General features: G+C 36.1%; 1 protein-coding gene across 6 annotated transcripts in view; it reads right to left on the reverse strand.

Moving 5' to 3' along the window:
* TENM2 (teneurin transmembrane protein 2) overlaps positions 1-17,884 on the reverse strand; it is a 619,020-nt gene that overhangs the window by 524,960 nt on the left and 76,176 nt on the right. For all 6 annotated transcript variants that reach the window (XM_075766468.1, XM_075766467.1, XM_075766466.1 and 3 more), the window contains exon 2: positions 6,566-6,846. In XM_075766468.1, the coding sequence (XP_075622583.1) occupies positions 6,566-6,791 (226 nt within the window). In that variant the 5' untranslated portion in view covers positions 6,792-6,846. The remainder of the gene's footprint in view (positions 1-6,565; positions 6,847-17,884) is intronic.

Here is a 17,884-nt window from a genome sequence, read left to right on the forward strand (position 1 = left end):
ACCTAGAACAAGATTCCCAGTAATACTTTAATTGATTATATTGTGTATTTAGCTCGCTAGTTGATTACATAGCAATGACATTTCAAATACTTCCACATGCTGTATTGCAACGGCCACCTCTGAATTGCCGGGCTGGAATACATCTCCTGTCATTCAGTATCTGCTCTCTCAGAGGAGGACTCCTAATGGCCAAGATGCTGATCTAGAAGCTGGCTCCACTTGGCAAATAGGTAAGAGAGCAAGACTTACGCTTTCATTCAACAAGTCCGTGCTAGACAGCCTGACTTCTCAGTGGTTAGTTCCAGCAGGTCTGGGCAACCAACCACACCCAGCAAATTAAGTCACCATGTATGAAGATATAAAATGATGAAACACCAAGAAAGGAGGATGGAAGAGGAATGAAAGACAAGTGGAGAGTAAGAGATTATCAGAACAACTTATTTAAACAACCATTTACAAATCGAGGAGCTTGCTACTGAAAAGCAAAAAAACAAACCAAACCAAAATAAAACCACCCGCAAAAGAGCAAGAGAAAAAAACCAATTCATGCATATGTACTTGGAAGTACCCCGAAGACTGAGAGTCTAGTCCATGATGCTTCCCCCAAAAAACGCTTCTAAAAAGACTTCCTTCTGATTTTATGTTATCGTGACTGAGTTCTAATATACCTAAAGTTTTAGTTTAATTCTATTTATCAGCAGATCTTAATATTACAGCTCAAAAGGCCACTTAACTGATGCTAGAGTATAACTGAGAGGAGGCATGTTAGGTTTTGTGTTAGACTTTCTTACACTTTCCTTTCCTAAAAGCATATTTGGGGAACGGTGCTATAAAGATTTGTACTTTTATTTATTTGCTATTCTAGTAATGCTGCTACACAGCTCCATTATTAATAATATCAACACAGATGAAAGCACAGAGGAAAAGTGCTTTCATGTTTTTAAATCACATAACAACAAGAACCATATAATCTTTTATGATTTGGAGAAGGAGAAGGTAGGGGAGAAAGTATTATTCAACGTCTTTGCTTTATTAAATAAGGTATACAGATTAAAATATAAATTTTTATTTCTCATTAATGCCATGCTTTCTAGAGAAGAGAAATTGAATGTAGTTTTCTCATCGTAACAAATGTTTTACACTGGGATCGCATATCTTTTAGGTAACCATTAGAACCAAAGTAAATCTTCATTCAATAGCAGTGCAAGTTACATGTGTGTACTGGTTATAACAGGAAATTTGCCTTAAGGTCTTTTTCCCCACACAAGCTACCCTACATCTGATTCCATCTTAAGGGCTTCCTCCTTAAGCTTCTGCCACCTGTCTCTACCTCAAATTTTGTTTGATTATGCAAGTGTATGGATACACTAAAAGCAAGATATTGCAGAATGACACTCAAAACCTAACATGGCAAAGGAACACTAAGGGTGTGTTCCCACTCTCACCAGACTACAAGAAGTTTTCCTTAATGTCTTTAATCCAAATCTATATAGAGAACATTTAATTTTGAAAAGATTACAGGTTCTGGAAAGAAATATTAAAACTAAAATTGTTAAAACTCAGTTGGACTTGGAAGGGATAAACTAATTTGAGCCTAAAAGTTGAGCACAACTCATGTTTGATGACAAGGTGACCAGAATCTCATCTTGGTGTTACTGGGACCATAAGTAGTGACACAAAGTCTAGTTAGCCTGAGAACCTGTAGCAGGAACTATCCCCTCTATACAGAGGCACATTAGCTGTTGCTGAACACAGAAGACCTGACCACAATAACTTTAAATCTGCCCAAGCTTAATCACTCTCGTGAAATGTTCTTACTGCAGTGTGGTTCTTCAAATGTGTCCCAGTAAATTTTTTGGTGACAGATTTATGATGTGAAGAACAAGAAGAAGAGAAAACAACATTCATTTTTCTCAGCAATCAGAACTGCCCTAGAGTAGGCTGTAAAAAATAAAATGTAGATTCATCAAAGTGGTTTGGGTTGCTTTGGGTTTGGGGTTTTTTTTGGGGGTGGGGGGGTGCATTACTGATGTTTTTCTTTTTTCTATATATGGAGAAAAGATGCAGTATGAAATATGCAAGAGGAGATGAGTAGTACGGCATAGTAACACAACTTCATATGAAAGAAAACTGAGTGCATTACACTTCCCTAGTGCCCCTCTTTTTTACTGTGATAACTTAATTTTCTATTTGATATTAATAAAAATACTGGACAATCTTAAAGGGACATTATAAGGGATTTATTATAATCATTGTCACTACTGTTTTCTAGCTCCCCTTAACATACCTATAGTGTTAAACAGGATACAAAAAGCACGTGTTTTTAAGTATAAAAACAAAAAATGGAATTTGAGCTGACATACAGAAAGGTATTGGCTGTTGTCCTTTAGTGAAATTATCTTGCCATACAAAAAGAGATGCTGTGACATATACAAAGGAATTCAACTGTGGTAAAAAATTTCAAAATATTTCAGAAGACTGCTGGGTCCAGTTTAAGATGATTGTGGTTTTTAGACTGATTTTTAATAACTTCAATCATATACTCTGGCTGTGCTAACATTCCACAGCAGAGATTTACTTCTCAACCAGGTCTGATCTGAGAACAAGCAAGCAGTCAATTCAGTATAACTATTTGCTAATAAATTTTGCATCAGCTGAAGCCTGGCGTTTGGCTCTGGCAGAAATACAAAATCCATGAGCTATGAATGGCAAGTGAGGAAATCTGGAATAGTAAGGTTTGCAATCACCTCTCTGAAATCCAGTTCAAAACTCTTAACAACTCAGTAGACTGTTCTTTTAAGCACAATTTGGTTACAAAGTATACTTGAAGAAAAGTTGCCTTTCAAAGCATTCTCTTCAAAGAAACATTTTCCAAAATTCTCATTTTTTAGAGGGCATCTTAGGCCTTAGACATCTACTTTCACCATGCTGTGTCAGCAGATGAAGTCAGAAAGAAGGGATTTTCTTTTTTTTTTTTTTTTTTAAAAAAAGAGGTAAAGTTTTATAATTGGTTCTCTTTCATGGAAAAATGCATGGCATAGAGAAATTCATGTATTACCAGAAGACTGTAAAATATTCCAAATATTCAGAGGTGTCAGAACTATTGTCAAGCTTTTGGTATATCCTAGCAAAAAGTAGAAAAGTTTCTATCATCTTAAAATACAGCATTCAAAAAGGACTCCTCAACTTTAAATAAAACTTGTAATTTTTGAATGCTCTCTCAGATCCATTGAAGGACTGTATTTTTCAGACCGATTGACTAATGAATATCCAGTGCAGGTACTGAACTACAAAAAAGTTTGTATCTATATGAGGGAAAACCTAAGACTAATTAATAGCTCGAGCATGCATCGTACCTGTCATTTTAGATAAGAATCCAAACACCTGTTCTGAAGATAATCCGAAAATAAGCTTGACACAAAAATACTAAACCTATTCTGAATTACTTTGTACAGATATTATTACTGATATGTTAAAAACAGACTTTAAGAGGGGAATTTTATTACTTACAGAAAATTACAGGTCAACATCTTAGGAAAAGCACAGTAAAAATAATGACAGACTAAGGTGCTTCAGGTAATACACAGTCACGTCATCCTACATGCCTTTATACCAAAACTTCCAAATACCGCACCAGAAAGCGGCATCTACAACAAAGAGGAACCTTCTTTGGTAGGCGCATTTGCCAATGATTAGCACAAAAAGCTTATTTCAAAACATGCAAACGATGACAAAGTTTTTAAGTTGTACTCTCAGAGCTCAACTTCCACTTATATTCAATTTTCCTATCAAATGCTTTATTCACACTAGCTTAGAAAGGTATTTATGCTTTGGAGATCTGCTTTTTCATGAAGAAAGAGAGAAACAAGTCAGAACAGAAAGCCAATAAAATACTAAAGCAAACCAAGATGAACTGTTTCAGACTTCTGAGCTCTGAATATAGGTTTTGTTACTAGCATTTCACTGTCGAACCATCATAAACAAAAATGGAAGTAGTACAACTTGGTCTTACGCTTAACAGATTTTCAAAACCGAGGACCATATGATCAGGCAGCAGCTTAAAAATACAAACAACTGCTTTGAGCAGTTCCCGTGCCAAGGTTAAACCAGATACTTTTCAATAAGTCAAACGCACATAACTTTATTAACAGAAGAGACAAAATATTGAGGAAAATATCTACAATTGCTTAAAAAAAATGTTTCAAGCTTTTTAATAATAGAAGAATAAAAAAAAATTCTCTAAAGATTATTTATTTTTAGCATGTTTATTTCCTACAGAATTTAATCCCATCAAAACACCCACTCAAACTTAGAATAAATTTACATGCATAAATTCCTAGATGTCTGCAGCTGGAAACTGCATGTATAAGATGTAATGAACAGTATTTCCTACTACATGTACCACATTGTTATCCATATAATATTCCTATAGAAAGTGAGAATGTGTACCAAGTCTTAATCTAGATGTACTTGCCATAATATCTCAAATTTCACGTCAGTAGAGGAACTTTACAATGAGAAAGATACTGAGCTTTCAAATACGAAGAATCATTCTATAGACTTATTTTCTAAAGAAACTTGCTTCCTAAACCTAACAAAACCAGGAAAATAAGGAATTACTGCTCATATTATTTAACAAAAAAATTACTTTAGCTCTCTAAAATAAACTTTATTCATCTAGACATAACACCACAGACTAGCACGGGGAAAAATAATAAAAAATATAAATATTTGGAGTGTTTCAATTCAGTTACCAACAATTTGCACTCCCCTTCATAAGGAGGGCAGATAAGAACACATTAAGAGCAGGAGGAGGATGAACAGTTGTCAAATCAGCAATCAAGAGAAAAAGAACACCCTCATGAAATGCCGAATAATGACCTAGAAACTAAAATGAGGCACTTGAGCTGAAGCATCAATCATCCAGATAGGGAAAAGTAATATTTAGATGACTCCTGTACACAAAGGCTGAACAAACCACAGTGAAAATGGCTCCAGCAGCTCGTATGATCTAGTTGCAGTTTGACGCGTGATCTCTAGGTACATATCTATAAGCAAAGAAAGACCCTATAAGAACAGAAATTACCTCAGAAAATAGAACTGGATGTTTGATAGACCAAGCATAATGCAAACACTTCCAAATGTCTGTACACAAATGTGAGAGAAACAAGGGATTAGACAATGGCTTAATTAGTGATGCTAATTAACAGATATTTTGATTTAAAGCTGAAGACAGACACTGACTGTTGGCAGAATGCTCTGAACAAGTTGCATGACATGATATCAAGTTTAAAAAATGACCTTTCATTAAATGATCTCCACAGAGAAGTGTGATAACTTAGAATTTCCTGAGTCACAGTATTAGAAATGTGTAGTGGAGAATTATCATATGCCATTAACAAGCACATATATAAAATAGTAGAGTTTCAGTAATTAAATATGTACTAGATAATTTACCTTCCATTAAGAAAGGCAGAAAGGGCTATACATTTATGCCTCAAAACTGCCTATATCTTGCTTGATACAAACCATATCTGATTCTTCCACTGAAGCTAAACCAAGTAATTTATTTTAAAAACCATATCTAATTGTTGACTGAGTGACAATTTAATCAGGCTATTTGGTCAAGTTAACCAGATGATTAAACGCTGTTCCTATGAAGCAATGTTCACTAATGGTTTCAACAGAATTATGATTTATTGAGACAAGTAAATAGCTGAATGAGAGTAAAACTATGTGAGTGTACAGTGCAAAGGCATAATGACAGTTTTTTCAAGTAAAAACATTTGGATTCCTATTTTATTAATTCATTAGATATAGCAGGCATTTAAAGAGAGGAACACTTTATAAAAGAAGAGATTACTTCACCTTGCTTACAAGTTCACACAGGCAGATTATTTTGAATATTAGTTCTAGGATGCTGCGATAACATATTATAGCCAATTATAAAAGTAATTAGATAGGTTTCCTCCTTCCAGTTTTTATGAGATGAAAGGTAAGCAGTGACAAAATGAAGTCAGAGGAAACAGCCTTCCCATTCCCACATTGCAATTACACAGCAGTTAAGAAGAAAAAAGGAATTCCAAGGCACCTGATTAATAATGAATATACATTGGCCAAATGGGGTTTTGCCTTAACTGTGTTTTAGTTATCTTTTCAGTACAGGTACTCTGTTAAAGACAGACAAGTTTAGGTGAAAATGCCACTATTATTTCCAAAATGAACCTAGGAAACAGAATACAAAGTTAGCATATTGGCCAATGCCGAGATCAATGACAAAGACACCTGGTTAAGGGTCATTAGCATTTGTGTTTATAAGATGTTTTGAACAGTGGATCCTGGTTTGCCCCATTTACAAATAGTGAATTCTGACAGTATCAGAAATCTGAGAAGAGCAAGAAGCTCCTAACTGAACGCAAACCAGTTGAAATAATGGTAAAATGGCATCTATTCTCCTACAGTTCTTTCATTAAAACTCCCTACAACACTGGTGTACTTTAACAAGTAACAGAGATTGTCTACCAAGGATTACTGTAAAAGAAACCAGTTCTGACTTTAAACATACCTTGTCTTGGAAACTCATCTGACTCCCTGTGAACCAGGTCAGAAACTCGATTTCCATAGTGCATCCTGGTGTCATGATCATACGCCTTCAGTGTCTCACTTGAGCTGTAAGACTTCTGAGTCGGTACTCTGCAGTCTTCACTGTCCAGTGAAGAACTTGTATAGCGACATTCCTTTCCACACCTGCCCCTTGTCAGAGAACGGTGTCTTCTATCTTTTATATCCATTATTATGAGCCAGGTAGGACGTTTTCAGAAAAGTCACTCTTATATTTGAGGTCACCTAAAAGCAGGAAAGGATAACAAAAGACTGAGCAATGTTACTACTACATTTTGTTTTATTCTACTTTCTCTGACTTATCCTTGAAGAACAGTGCAGCACAGATCGAGAAGAAAGAGAAGACCCACACGATACATCCTTAGAAATTGAAATAATTGACCTGAATGGGTGGGGGGAAGAAAACCAAATGCCGTAGAGAGAATTGCATTCTATCTAAATCATCATCTCATTGAAGGGTTTAAAAAATAATGATAAAACAAAAAACACTGTTATCTTTTGATTTTTGAATGAGCACTGATAACGACACAGAACTGACAGAATAGTATTTGTTCCTGTTATGCAACAGTACAAAGAAAAGCAGACTTAAACCAGTTTTAATTATTTCCATTCTTCCTGCAGGAGGGCTTGCAATTAAGAATGAAGCATGCAGGAGAGTTGCATAGAGGAGATTATTCCTATTCAGCATTAATGCATTACAAAGGTGTACATCATCCTTTAACAATATGTTCACAAGAAGTAGCAACTGATTTTACTGCCCCTGGATAACAACTGCCCCTGTTCTCAACAAAAGGTTGGACCAGGTATCTCCAGAGGTCCTTTCCAGCCTCAACATTTCTGCATTTGTACGATTCTCTGAATACACGATGGGAATTGGCTGCTCTTGTGCAGAGACCAGATACTCTTCTTTGCAATCCCTCAAGATGACCAGTTTATCCATCTCAGCAGTCAGAGCTCTTCAAAATTGTGTCAATATCTTCTTGCTTGATGGACCAGAAAGAGATAGATTCTTACAGTCTACTTAATTAGGACACTCTTCCCGTGGCATATATACTTTAATATATGCACAGTTAGCATGCATAAACTGCAAAATGAAAGACACTGTAGAAAGCAAGAAATACGCTAAGCACGAGCACCCTAACCACTGGGGTACTAATTATTTCGAGCTGGTATTTGTATGTATGTCTTTCTCTCATGGCATCCTATGCCCAGGTCTGTATTAGTCCTGAGAAATCCTCATGACAAAACATTTTCCTGGAAATGAAATCTTCACCCACCAAAAATACTCAGATTTGCTAACAAGCAAAGATCGGAACACAACCTTCACTTTTCTATACATGGCTAAGGAGACAAAAAAATGGTTTTGGCAAATTTAGCTGGGACAGTTGAAGACATTTTCTTTCCCATTGTCCCCTCTCAGTTCAGGTGCCTACTCAAAAGCCCACCCAGCAGACCACGAGCAGTCCCGCACACCAGCTACACTCAGCCCCAGGCCGGAGTCTCAAACTACCAAAGCACGATTCCTTCTGCCACCAAGGTAACAAACTCGAGCAAAAGATGATAAAAAGCCCCAGAAGGCAGTCACGTCTCTTGGAGCTGTCTGCACCAACAGGAGAGAAGGTTGTAACACTGGCATAAGCATTGGCTAAATCATTGCTTTTTGGCTGGAATAGATCATGTCCCTAAGAGAGAATAAATAAATAAATGTAGTCGGCCAGAGGAACTAGTGAACTTGAGAAAAGGTTTCTTGGCTTCATTTAGACTCTGACATTTAGACTTGTTGTGCTGTGGGGTTTTTTTCATTCTCTATTTTAAAGAAGAAAGTTAGGTAACCAGGAGAAACAGCTGCTTTAAGCCACCCACAGGTACTCTGCAATCTGTGAGTGATAAAAAGTGTAAACATGCTTACTTTTTCCTCCTTTTGCCTCTTATTTTTAACTATGAGGGTACATTTCAGAGGGGAAAAACACCCCCACAAAACAACACACATAGAAAAGCCAAAACAAAACCAGAAGACATTAAGCACTTAAAACCGGGAGGATTAGTTTTATTATTATACACTCCTTTTTCTCACCTCTCTGAACATGTAGTGGCTAAGCTAACTTCTTTATATCTGAATTATTCAGTTTAATTCTTTGTTCTTGGAATATTTTTCAAACTGTAAAGCATGTTAACTGTAAAGCATGTTAACTGTAAAGCATGTTAACACTGGTGGCACAAACAGTTGCCTGAAGTTTGAGGAGATATATATGATCGTTTAGATTAACAATACCTGGCTTTTTGATCCCAGCTCAATACTATCTCATCAGATTCAGATATCAATATATCACAATTATAAAACACAGAAACAGATGAATACAGTACAGCAAAAACAGAGCAAAAACTGCCAATTACTCTCTGGATGTCTTCACGCTAGTGTTCAATACAAAAGCCTATTATTCCAAATGAAGGTATTGCCTATCAGTTCAGAAAAACAAACAGCTTTTTGTTTATATGATTGCTAAACCCTAAGCTGTCTGGCCTGATTCCTATTGTTTCTGAACAAACATTTAATTCCTTGTTACTATAGTTAAAAGAAGGCCAAGATAGAGCTTCTTAGCATTTCCACGATATTAGCTTATTAAAGCATCTTCTCAGGTAGACAAGATATTTTGAAATTGTTCCCTCAATAAACATTCTTTTGTAGAGTTTTGTGCAATTACCCTACAAATACAAAAATGAAAAGAAATGGTAAGACAATGATCTACTGTTAATAATGCAAAGAAATATTGTTCAGTCACCCTCACGCGCAGAATACAAGGTGCAACGTCGGCACTGTTGTTACCATGACAAGTCCAACAGGTTAACACAAGAAAATAAATGTAGAAAAATGATAAATATGTCCCAACAGCTTTACTTTGACCTTTCTTAAGGAAAATCTTGTTACAAGAATCAGATGTCATAATAATTTGGTGAATAACTTGTTACTTAGTATACTATTAAAAATTTCTTAAACTTTACTAAATTTTAAGAAATGCTTAAAAATATTATGGATAATTTGAAAAGCATTTTTATTGGGGTTTTTATTCAATTACACATTCATATTTATTACATTACTTCTAATTTTTTCTTCTGTTTTTTTCTATTACTTGACAACAAATCCCAAGCATCTGAGATTAAATACGTCTACCTAAATGCAACAAAATATTCTCACAGATTCTTCTCTCAACCTCACCTCTGCTCTGGGGATTTCTATGAATAAAACAGGCAAAAAACAGTTCCGTAGCATTCTCAAGAATCCACTCTTAAAATTCAGACCACAGTATCACCATACATGGCTTAAAATACAATGAAATTAAGTTGTAACCCACTCTTAGAAAACTTGTTTCACTTTTTTTTCATACTTATCTTAAATAGATGAAATACTGTTTCAATTCAATGCTTAACACCTTCTCTGTTAGATAGTGAAACTTTTATGTAATGTATTCCTGGAAAAGTAAAATGTGATAGCTTTGGTTAAGCAAGAATAACGGTGAAATACAATTTGAGTTTAAAATTTCTGATGCTCTTTGACTTCCCTGTCTCGAGGACACTCTATGAATGGTTTATTTTGAGTAATTGACCTAAATAGTAACTGATTTAATAATGTCTTTTGTTTCAAAGGATTTCTCTAAGACTACTCATATTGACCCACTTTTACTACAGAGTAGTACAACCACTAACAACTGACTTCAACCGTTTTTCTCATCTATCATTGTTTTAATTATCTATGAAGCACTATTAGGACCCCCATCTAACCTTCTGAATAAGGTATTTATGGCTTGCAAAAGGGTTGGTCAAGTTTCAAAGATGTATAGTCTCAGTTGATCTAGACCTTCCACAGATAGTAAATCTAAAGCAATAAGTGGGACATGCTGTATTTGCTACTGATGCAGAGATGTATATTGCATGTGTCACAAGTTACACGTGTCCAATAAACTTTGGATTCACTATTCACCCAGTATAAGCTTCGTGTTCACGTGCAGCAGCTATTTACCTGGACCTGAGTATAGTAGAGGTAACAAGAACGTGAGCTGTAGCTGTGGGGTAGTCCAAGGGCATTAAACCACTGTATGTCCTGCGGGGAGGGGAGCTGAGAAATGAAAAACAGTCTTTTGTTTAGGGGGATTTAAAAATTTGTTCATTTCTTTTTGTGTTACCAAAGTCAAATCAAGAGGAGGCACAGAGGGAGTGAATTTTTAAATGAATTTTAATGGCTTCGTGAAGCCTACGCTAAAACTCTTTTTAAATTTCAAGTTGATTCGTACACTGATCTTAAGTTATGTGCTTGTTTCTAGCATTTTCTAATGAACCCTTATACTATTACAGCGTACATGGCCATTAGAACTGCCATTCACAGTAGACAGAATGCAGTAATCACTTGGAAGTTCAAGAGGAAACAAAGCACTTCACATTTACTTTGTGCCCCTAAATAACCTAGCACAACTAGATCAAAACATTAAAATAGTGCATATGATATTAGAAACATTAAAAAAAAAAAAAAAGAGTAGTACACCATGTACCAATCTGTTCATTAAAAAACAGGTCTCTTAAAAGCCTGTACTTCTTTTCATCATCAACAATTGGAAATAAGCTTGTGATTTGGAGATTCAAATGCTGTTCATTATTTTATGGAAAAACTATTTTTGAAATGAGAAAATTCAATAATTCAGCTTTGGCATAGTACAAGTTTTCAGGGAATAAATAAAAGGGTTATTTAACTGCTGAATTTTTTTCCTGATTTTAATATTAGTGAAAAAGTACATCTCTACTTCTCAATCACCTCTGGCTTTTAAAAAAGGCAATAAATAAAATGCATTTTTTTAATGAAATACTACTATATTATGTACACTTCGTTACCTGAAATAATGTTGATGACAAGCATGCTGGTTTTGATTTGGGCCAAAAATCAAAGTATATTTGCACAGTCTGTCTGGTGTAATAATGCAACTTCATTTTCTATTGATAAGTCTGTCTTCTGACTTTTCATTTTTTTTTCTCTCCAAATACGGAATTTTCCTTTTAATATAGCTACTCTATGTATTGCGTTGAAAATTAGATGTATTTAGTATGACATGTGAAATAGCTATTTCAGAACAGTTTTGATGAACGATCCAAGTTTAAGTAATAGAAGACATATAGTGCTTATTGGCATTCTGTGTTGTGCTTTGCTGCAGAGAAAAACAGCTTTTTTTTCTTTTTTTTTTTTTCCTTTTAGTAAATAAAAGCTATAGGAAATATTTTCAAACTAAGGGCAGTCAAAATTGTAAACAAAACAACAAAATCAAACACCATGCCAAATATTTATATCATATATGTATTTTTATCTACTTCAATATACAAATTTTTATTTCCAGACTATCTTCTGAGATTTCTGTACTCCAGGAACATCTTACAAATCCCAGAACTGTTTAAATCTATTATGAAAATAACATCCCATTAAGAAAATAACATGCCATCAAGAACTGATGAAAAGCCCAGGAGCTAGGAGACAGCTTTCTAACAGCCTTCATCTCACATCATTCCCTGACTGCTAAGGATTAACCCCTTATTTTCCACTGCTGGGCAGTGAGGGTTGCATACGTGTGAGCACATCCTCTTCTCTGTACTGAGAGGCTTCAGAATCACAGTTGACAGGGAAAAACAGGGAGTCTCTTTCTTAAAGGTACTTTATGTCAGTTCAGAAAGCAGCTAGACAAACTCGGATACAAATTCCTAAATGTTATTAAATGTGGCTTTTGGCTGATGAACCTCATGAGCTGGGGATCACCACAGATTCGGAAACTGTACCAGTAAAATTTCACTATAAGCTAAGCATCTGCCAGCGTTCAAGGTCTGAGGCAGTGTGGCACATGTGAACCAACCAATTCTTCATTTGTGTTTCCTCTGCTATGAATCGTGTGCTTTCCCGCTCCGAGAACAACACAAGAAAGAGCAAGCTTCACAAACACGTGTAATAAGTTCCAGAGAAAGAAGAAAAATATTGGCCTTTAGCCTCCATCGCACAAAATTAACTTAGTGCCTCGATTAGCCCACGCAGTATATTTACATGATTTTTCTTGAAAAGTTGTTTTAAACTCACTAAAATATTACTTGCATTGTACACATTTCAGTAGCTGGTCATCAAAGAGTATGGCAACTATCCTGTTGATTCCCACCCTAGATGTTACACCAGCCGTTAGTTAGATTGCGTCACACAAAAGAAAAAAAAAAAGATGGATGTGTTTCGTAAAAATATGTGACACAAGCAATGAAAAAAAAGTACAGACATTTACAAATAGCAAAAAGTTTAACTAATTTTTCAGAGAAGGGCTTATAAACCCACACAAATTAGTACTAAGACCATTACTACTTATATAAATGAGGCTGAAATGACATCTACTTTTCTTCCTAGATACACAGAGGTAAAACAGTAGAAAGAGTTTGAAGGAGAAGTAAAGAAAAGAACGTTTCAGAACACAAACTTTTGCGTGTCTTGGAGTTTCTCAGCCAGGTGAAGTTTTCAAGTTTTTCCTCTTGTAGAGTGTTTTTCCTTCTTTTCTGGAAGGGGCATTAACATGCTCCCCATTCTGAACAGTGCCCAAATTAAAAAAAAAACAGAGGTTTTACCCTAGGATAACATATTTCCACTTCTAACCCAAAGCTATTTACAAATATTCATTAGGCTTTAGCACAGCCAGGAGAGCTAAATCTGCATTATCCTTATTCTACCAAAAAGGTAAAATACCGAAAGGGTCAGCGTCCCACCTGAGATCATACAATGAGTTTGCTGCACGCTGGGAACCCCAAGTTCCTGTTCTTTGTTTCCTGCTCGCAGTGTAATTGTTATCTACACACTTCCATCATTTTATGCAGTCAGATAAAAAAAAGGAATCATGTCAGCATAGAACAATACAACAAGCCAACTTCTCAATTAATATAATTACTTAAAATTAGTATAGTTGAACAAGTTCACAAAATGGATTTAAAGATCAAATACAAACTGGCCACTTCAAAAGACTAGGTTTGCTAAAAATAATTGCCTAAAGAACATTATTACTCTTCTACTGCCTAGAAAGAACAAACAATACTATTATCTACTGCTAAAATGCTGTTAATGAAGAAAGGTAGAATAATTTATCATTGCATAATTAACACAATGAAGTTAAGCATTCTTTAACGATTCTGTATAATAATTTCCTATCACTAGAGAATACTTTTGAATAAGGAAATAATTGTCTAAATATTTTTGATTAAGTCTTTGATCAAACTGATCAACATTTAGAGAGGTGAGATAGATCTAAATGCCCATGCAATGAATGACAACTTGCTTTATTTAATTGTCCATTGGTGATGTTCTTTCTTTCCTTCTAATTCTAGGGTAGAATGCTGTCTTTAATTAAGTTAATGGCATTTTTGACCTTACTAGCAATGGAGCCAAGACATCAAGCTAGTTGCAGCACAAGTTGTGCTCCAGCCATTTCCCCTCTCTTGCTTTCACCATCGCTTAGTCATTAGTTCATTTAATTTTTTTACCAGCATTTTCCAGTGGTTTGTCCTTTTGTCAGGCTCCTCTGTCTTCCCGTTTCAGCTATGGATGTGAATGCTGTTTATTTCCACAAGCCCTTTCCTTCACACCCAGGCTAATCCATCAGCTGTCTCTGAGAGCTCCCGGGCACTGTGCTTCCATATTAGAGTCAAAGGGTTTGATTTTAAACATCTGAGTGTGCTATAAAGTTGGAGTGATGTAACTGACATGAAAGGATTTGTACTTTTCTTGCACCCAAGCAGGTCCAATGCCAAGAATTTTAAGACAGTTCCTTCTTAATTCTTCTCCACTTCCTTATATGTTCAAACATTCTATAATTCTACATCTGCTGGGCACCTTCATTCCTGCTGGCAATAGCAGAAGCTGTACCACTGGGTAAAAGATCAGCCAAAAGAAAACCTTTAGGAATGCACCTTTCATTTCTTGTTTACTTTTCATAGGTGAATACACTGTTAAGGGGGAAGTTTTCCAGAATCCGAGATCAAGCAAAGCTCCTGTGTACATCTCATCAGAGGATGCTCCTATAAGGAGATCATGATGCTGAAGAAGTTTCTCAGTGATTCTGAAACCCCTACAAGACTATTCTCAGAACTCATCAAATGTAGTAGTCATGCAAACAGTTATGAGGTTAGGTACTTTACTTTCATTTCAGTTGAGAACACCACCTGCTTTTGACTCTAAATTTACATCATTCTCTCTCAGTCTGTCCAAGAAACACTCCCCTACTTTCTCTAAGGCTTCCATTGTACCTCTCCTACCTCAGTTTGATGCTAACAATTTTCATATGCTCATTAACAAGATTCTTTAATACGCTTCTCCCTACTAGCAATGTCAAGCTACAGAGATATTCTTTGAAGAAGGCTTTACCAGAGACCATCTGTAAGGCTGTATAAACTTATGATAATAAAATGCAACAATATTTTAAAATGCCTAATATCATTTAGTAGAATTTCAATAGAGACAGCTACTCCCAATTACACAAGGAAATAACCCACTCAGCTAAGCTCTGGTACTCCCCTCTAAGGGTGGGGTAGAAGGAAGGAAAAGAGAGTCCTTCTGCTTGTGTAAACCATTAGCCTTACTCCTTGGGAGTTCTCTGCCTTTGTAAACACACAGATTTTATCAGAAATAACAACTTCTTAAAGTGATCCTTTGTTTTAAGGGTTCAAGGCAAGCTAACAAAAAGTTAAAGGGAAAAAAGAAATATGGATGGAAGACAATGGAACATCATGTCAGGGCACACCAAATAGATGACATTATATCTCAACAGCTTCCATTAAAGTATTTTCTGAAACATTTTAAATTCTAGATCAGCTCAGACAGCAATGAAACTTTGCATAATGAAGTAAGAAGGCTGCACTATAAGTTTCTCAGCTAACAACTACACCTCAAGTGTTGTTCCATTTTTCAATAAAATAAATTGCTTTATAAAAATTAATTAAACCTTGCAGCAACAGATAGAATGAACAAAAACTATTATATAAAATGACCAACTGTAACGTAAAATCTCTGAAGTGAATTTCCAGTATCCACATGGCAAGTGGTTGGCAGGGAGAGAATTGAGATCCTGTCACCCTGAAAGCTGGTCCACCCAGACCTGCAGTGCAAGGTTTGCTTGCGTATTATCATAACAGAAAAGGACAGAAAGGGTTATCTTGATGAATGGAATTTTTAAAAAATATTTTAATATTATTTTTAATATTTTAAATAACTTAAGAAAAATACACTTCTAGGAAATCAACCAGTCCAAGACCACTAGAAGCAGCAAATACCCCATAATATTGTACGTCACTGTGCAGACATTACTACATCCTCTGTTCCATCTTCACATCAGAAAGAAAAAGGCCACATCAGTCTGGAGCAAAATCACTCTAGAGAAAAGGTCACGTCCTTCAAGACATATTAGCTACATAGTCATTTAGGACAGTATGTGCAATCCAATGTATACTCTCACACTGCAACTTCCTTCTGCAGACTTCTTGGATAGGACCATCATTTTGCTTACTATCCTTGATCTGTGGGTGTCTCCAAAGAAAGTCTGGCATTTGCTGGTGGCTAAGAGGTTTCCTCTGTTTCACTTTGTCAGCAGTCACTGCTCACGTGGCTGAGTTGTCAGAAGCAAGCCCATCCTGGCTCCTCAGCTGCCACAACTCTCAACCCTGTATGTGATCTTCATCCAACACCTAGCAGGAGGTGCCTGAAGGCACCTGGAGACAGCAAGGTCTTAAGCTGTACAGAACATGGGAGCTCACATGGGGATATTCTCAGATAAGCTACTGCATGAGAAACGCAACCAACCACTTCCTATTCATCACACGTGGCTGAGTTTTAGAAAGCAAGAACAGTCACAAGGAAGTAACCAGTTAAAATACACTCTCAAAACTGCAAGGAAGCTTTACAAAATCCATTTTGTCCTTTCTTTCCACTACCATTTCAAAGAAAGAACAACAAAGCTGCAACGTCTAATTTCTTCTTGAGACTAAGCTCGCTGCATTGAAGCCGGCCCCCACAATTTTGCCATCTGGCGCCTAGATTACCATGTATCCAGAACAGAGATGCTACATTCTTTGACTGCCATGGTCAAACTTCCCAGGCAAAAGCATCAGTATTTTATGACAAGGATAGAGACTGAACCTAAGGGAGCCTCGCAAGAAAAAAATAAATTTAAAACAAATTTAAACCAAATGTTGTTTCACCTACCACATTCAGCTGTATCACTGACTCTTGCAAAATAAAATTTACAACTTCCATGAAGACATTTGATTTTAACTATCTATTGTATATGTATAGCTATATGGATATCCTGTTCCACATCCACAGTATATAGAATTTAAAATATTTTAAAATTACCATTAAAATTACTTATTCTCTAAGGATATTGGAATTGATAAAGTTTATAGTTTTGTTTTTCAAAACAGAAAAGTAACTAGAGGTCCAAAACTTAGTTGCTCTACTAAGACTTAGATGTTATGTACTGAGAACAAAACCAAGTAATGCAGTTTAACAAAAATTACATCGTGAAACTAGAATTCTCTACAGTCATAACCAATTTGTTAAAAATTAAACATAAGCCTTAAAATGCTGTCTTTGTTCCAATGCTGTATTAGCTGCCTAGGTAAATGATTTCTTAATATTACTATTTTTAGCACTACTTTACAGATGGCAACAATACTGCATGGAGTTCTGCTCCCCTCACAAAACAACAAAGATATTCATGAACTGGAGCAAGTCCAGGGAAGGACGGCAGTGTCTCAAGGGACTGGAGCAAGTGATCTGCATGGAGAAATGAAGGAACTGGGCTTGTTTAACCTGCCGAGAAGATGGCTAAGCGGGACCTAGCAGTGGCCTTCCTGCACCTAAGAGTCTATGGAGAAGAGAGAGCCAGGGTCTTTAGCAAGGGGAACCAAAGGCAAGTGAGAACCCACAGGCACAAAATGAAGTAGAGGAAGTTCTGATCAGAAATGAGGTGGGTAAAAAAACACTATGGGGGCAAATACAGACTTGAAGAGGTTGCTGCAGGGGCTGGGGAATTTTACACGTTTTCAAAACTCAACTGCACAAAGCCCTTAGCAACCTGGTCTCAGTTCAGCATTGAAGCTTGGATTAGGTGAGCTCCAGAGCCCTTTCCAGCCTCAATGGTCTGTGACTCTACAATATTCTTAATTTAGGAAAAGTTCCATAGTCATTAAGAAAAAAACCAAAAGCTATTTATTTACA

This window comes from Balearica regulorum, chromosome 14 (assembly GCF_011004875.1).
Source record: "Balearica regulorum gibbericeps isolate bBalReg1 chromosome 14, bBalReg1.pri, whole genome shotgun sequence".
NCBI lineage: Eukaryota > Metazoa > Chordata > Aves > Gruiformes > Gruidae > Balearica > Balearica regulorum.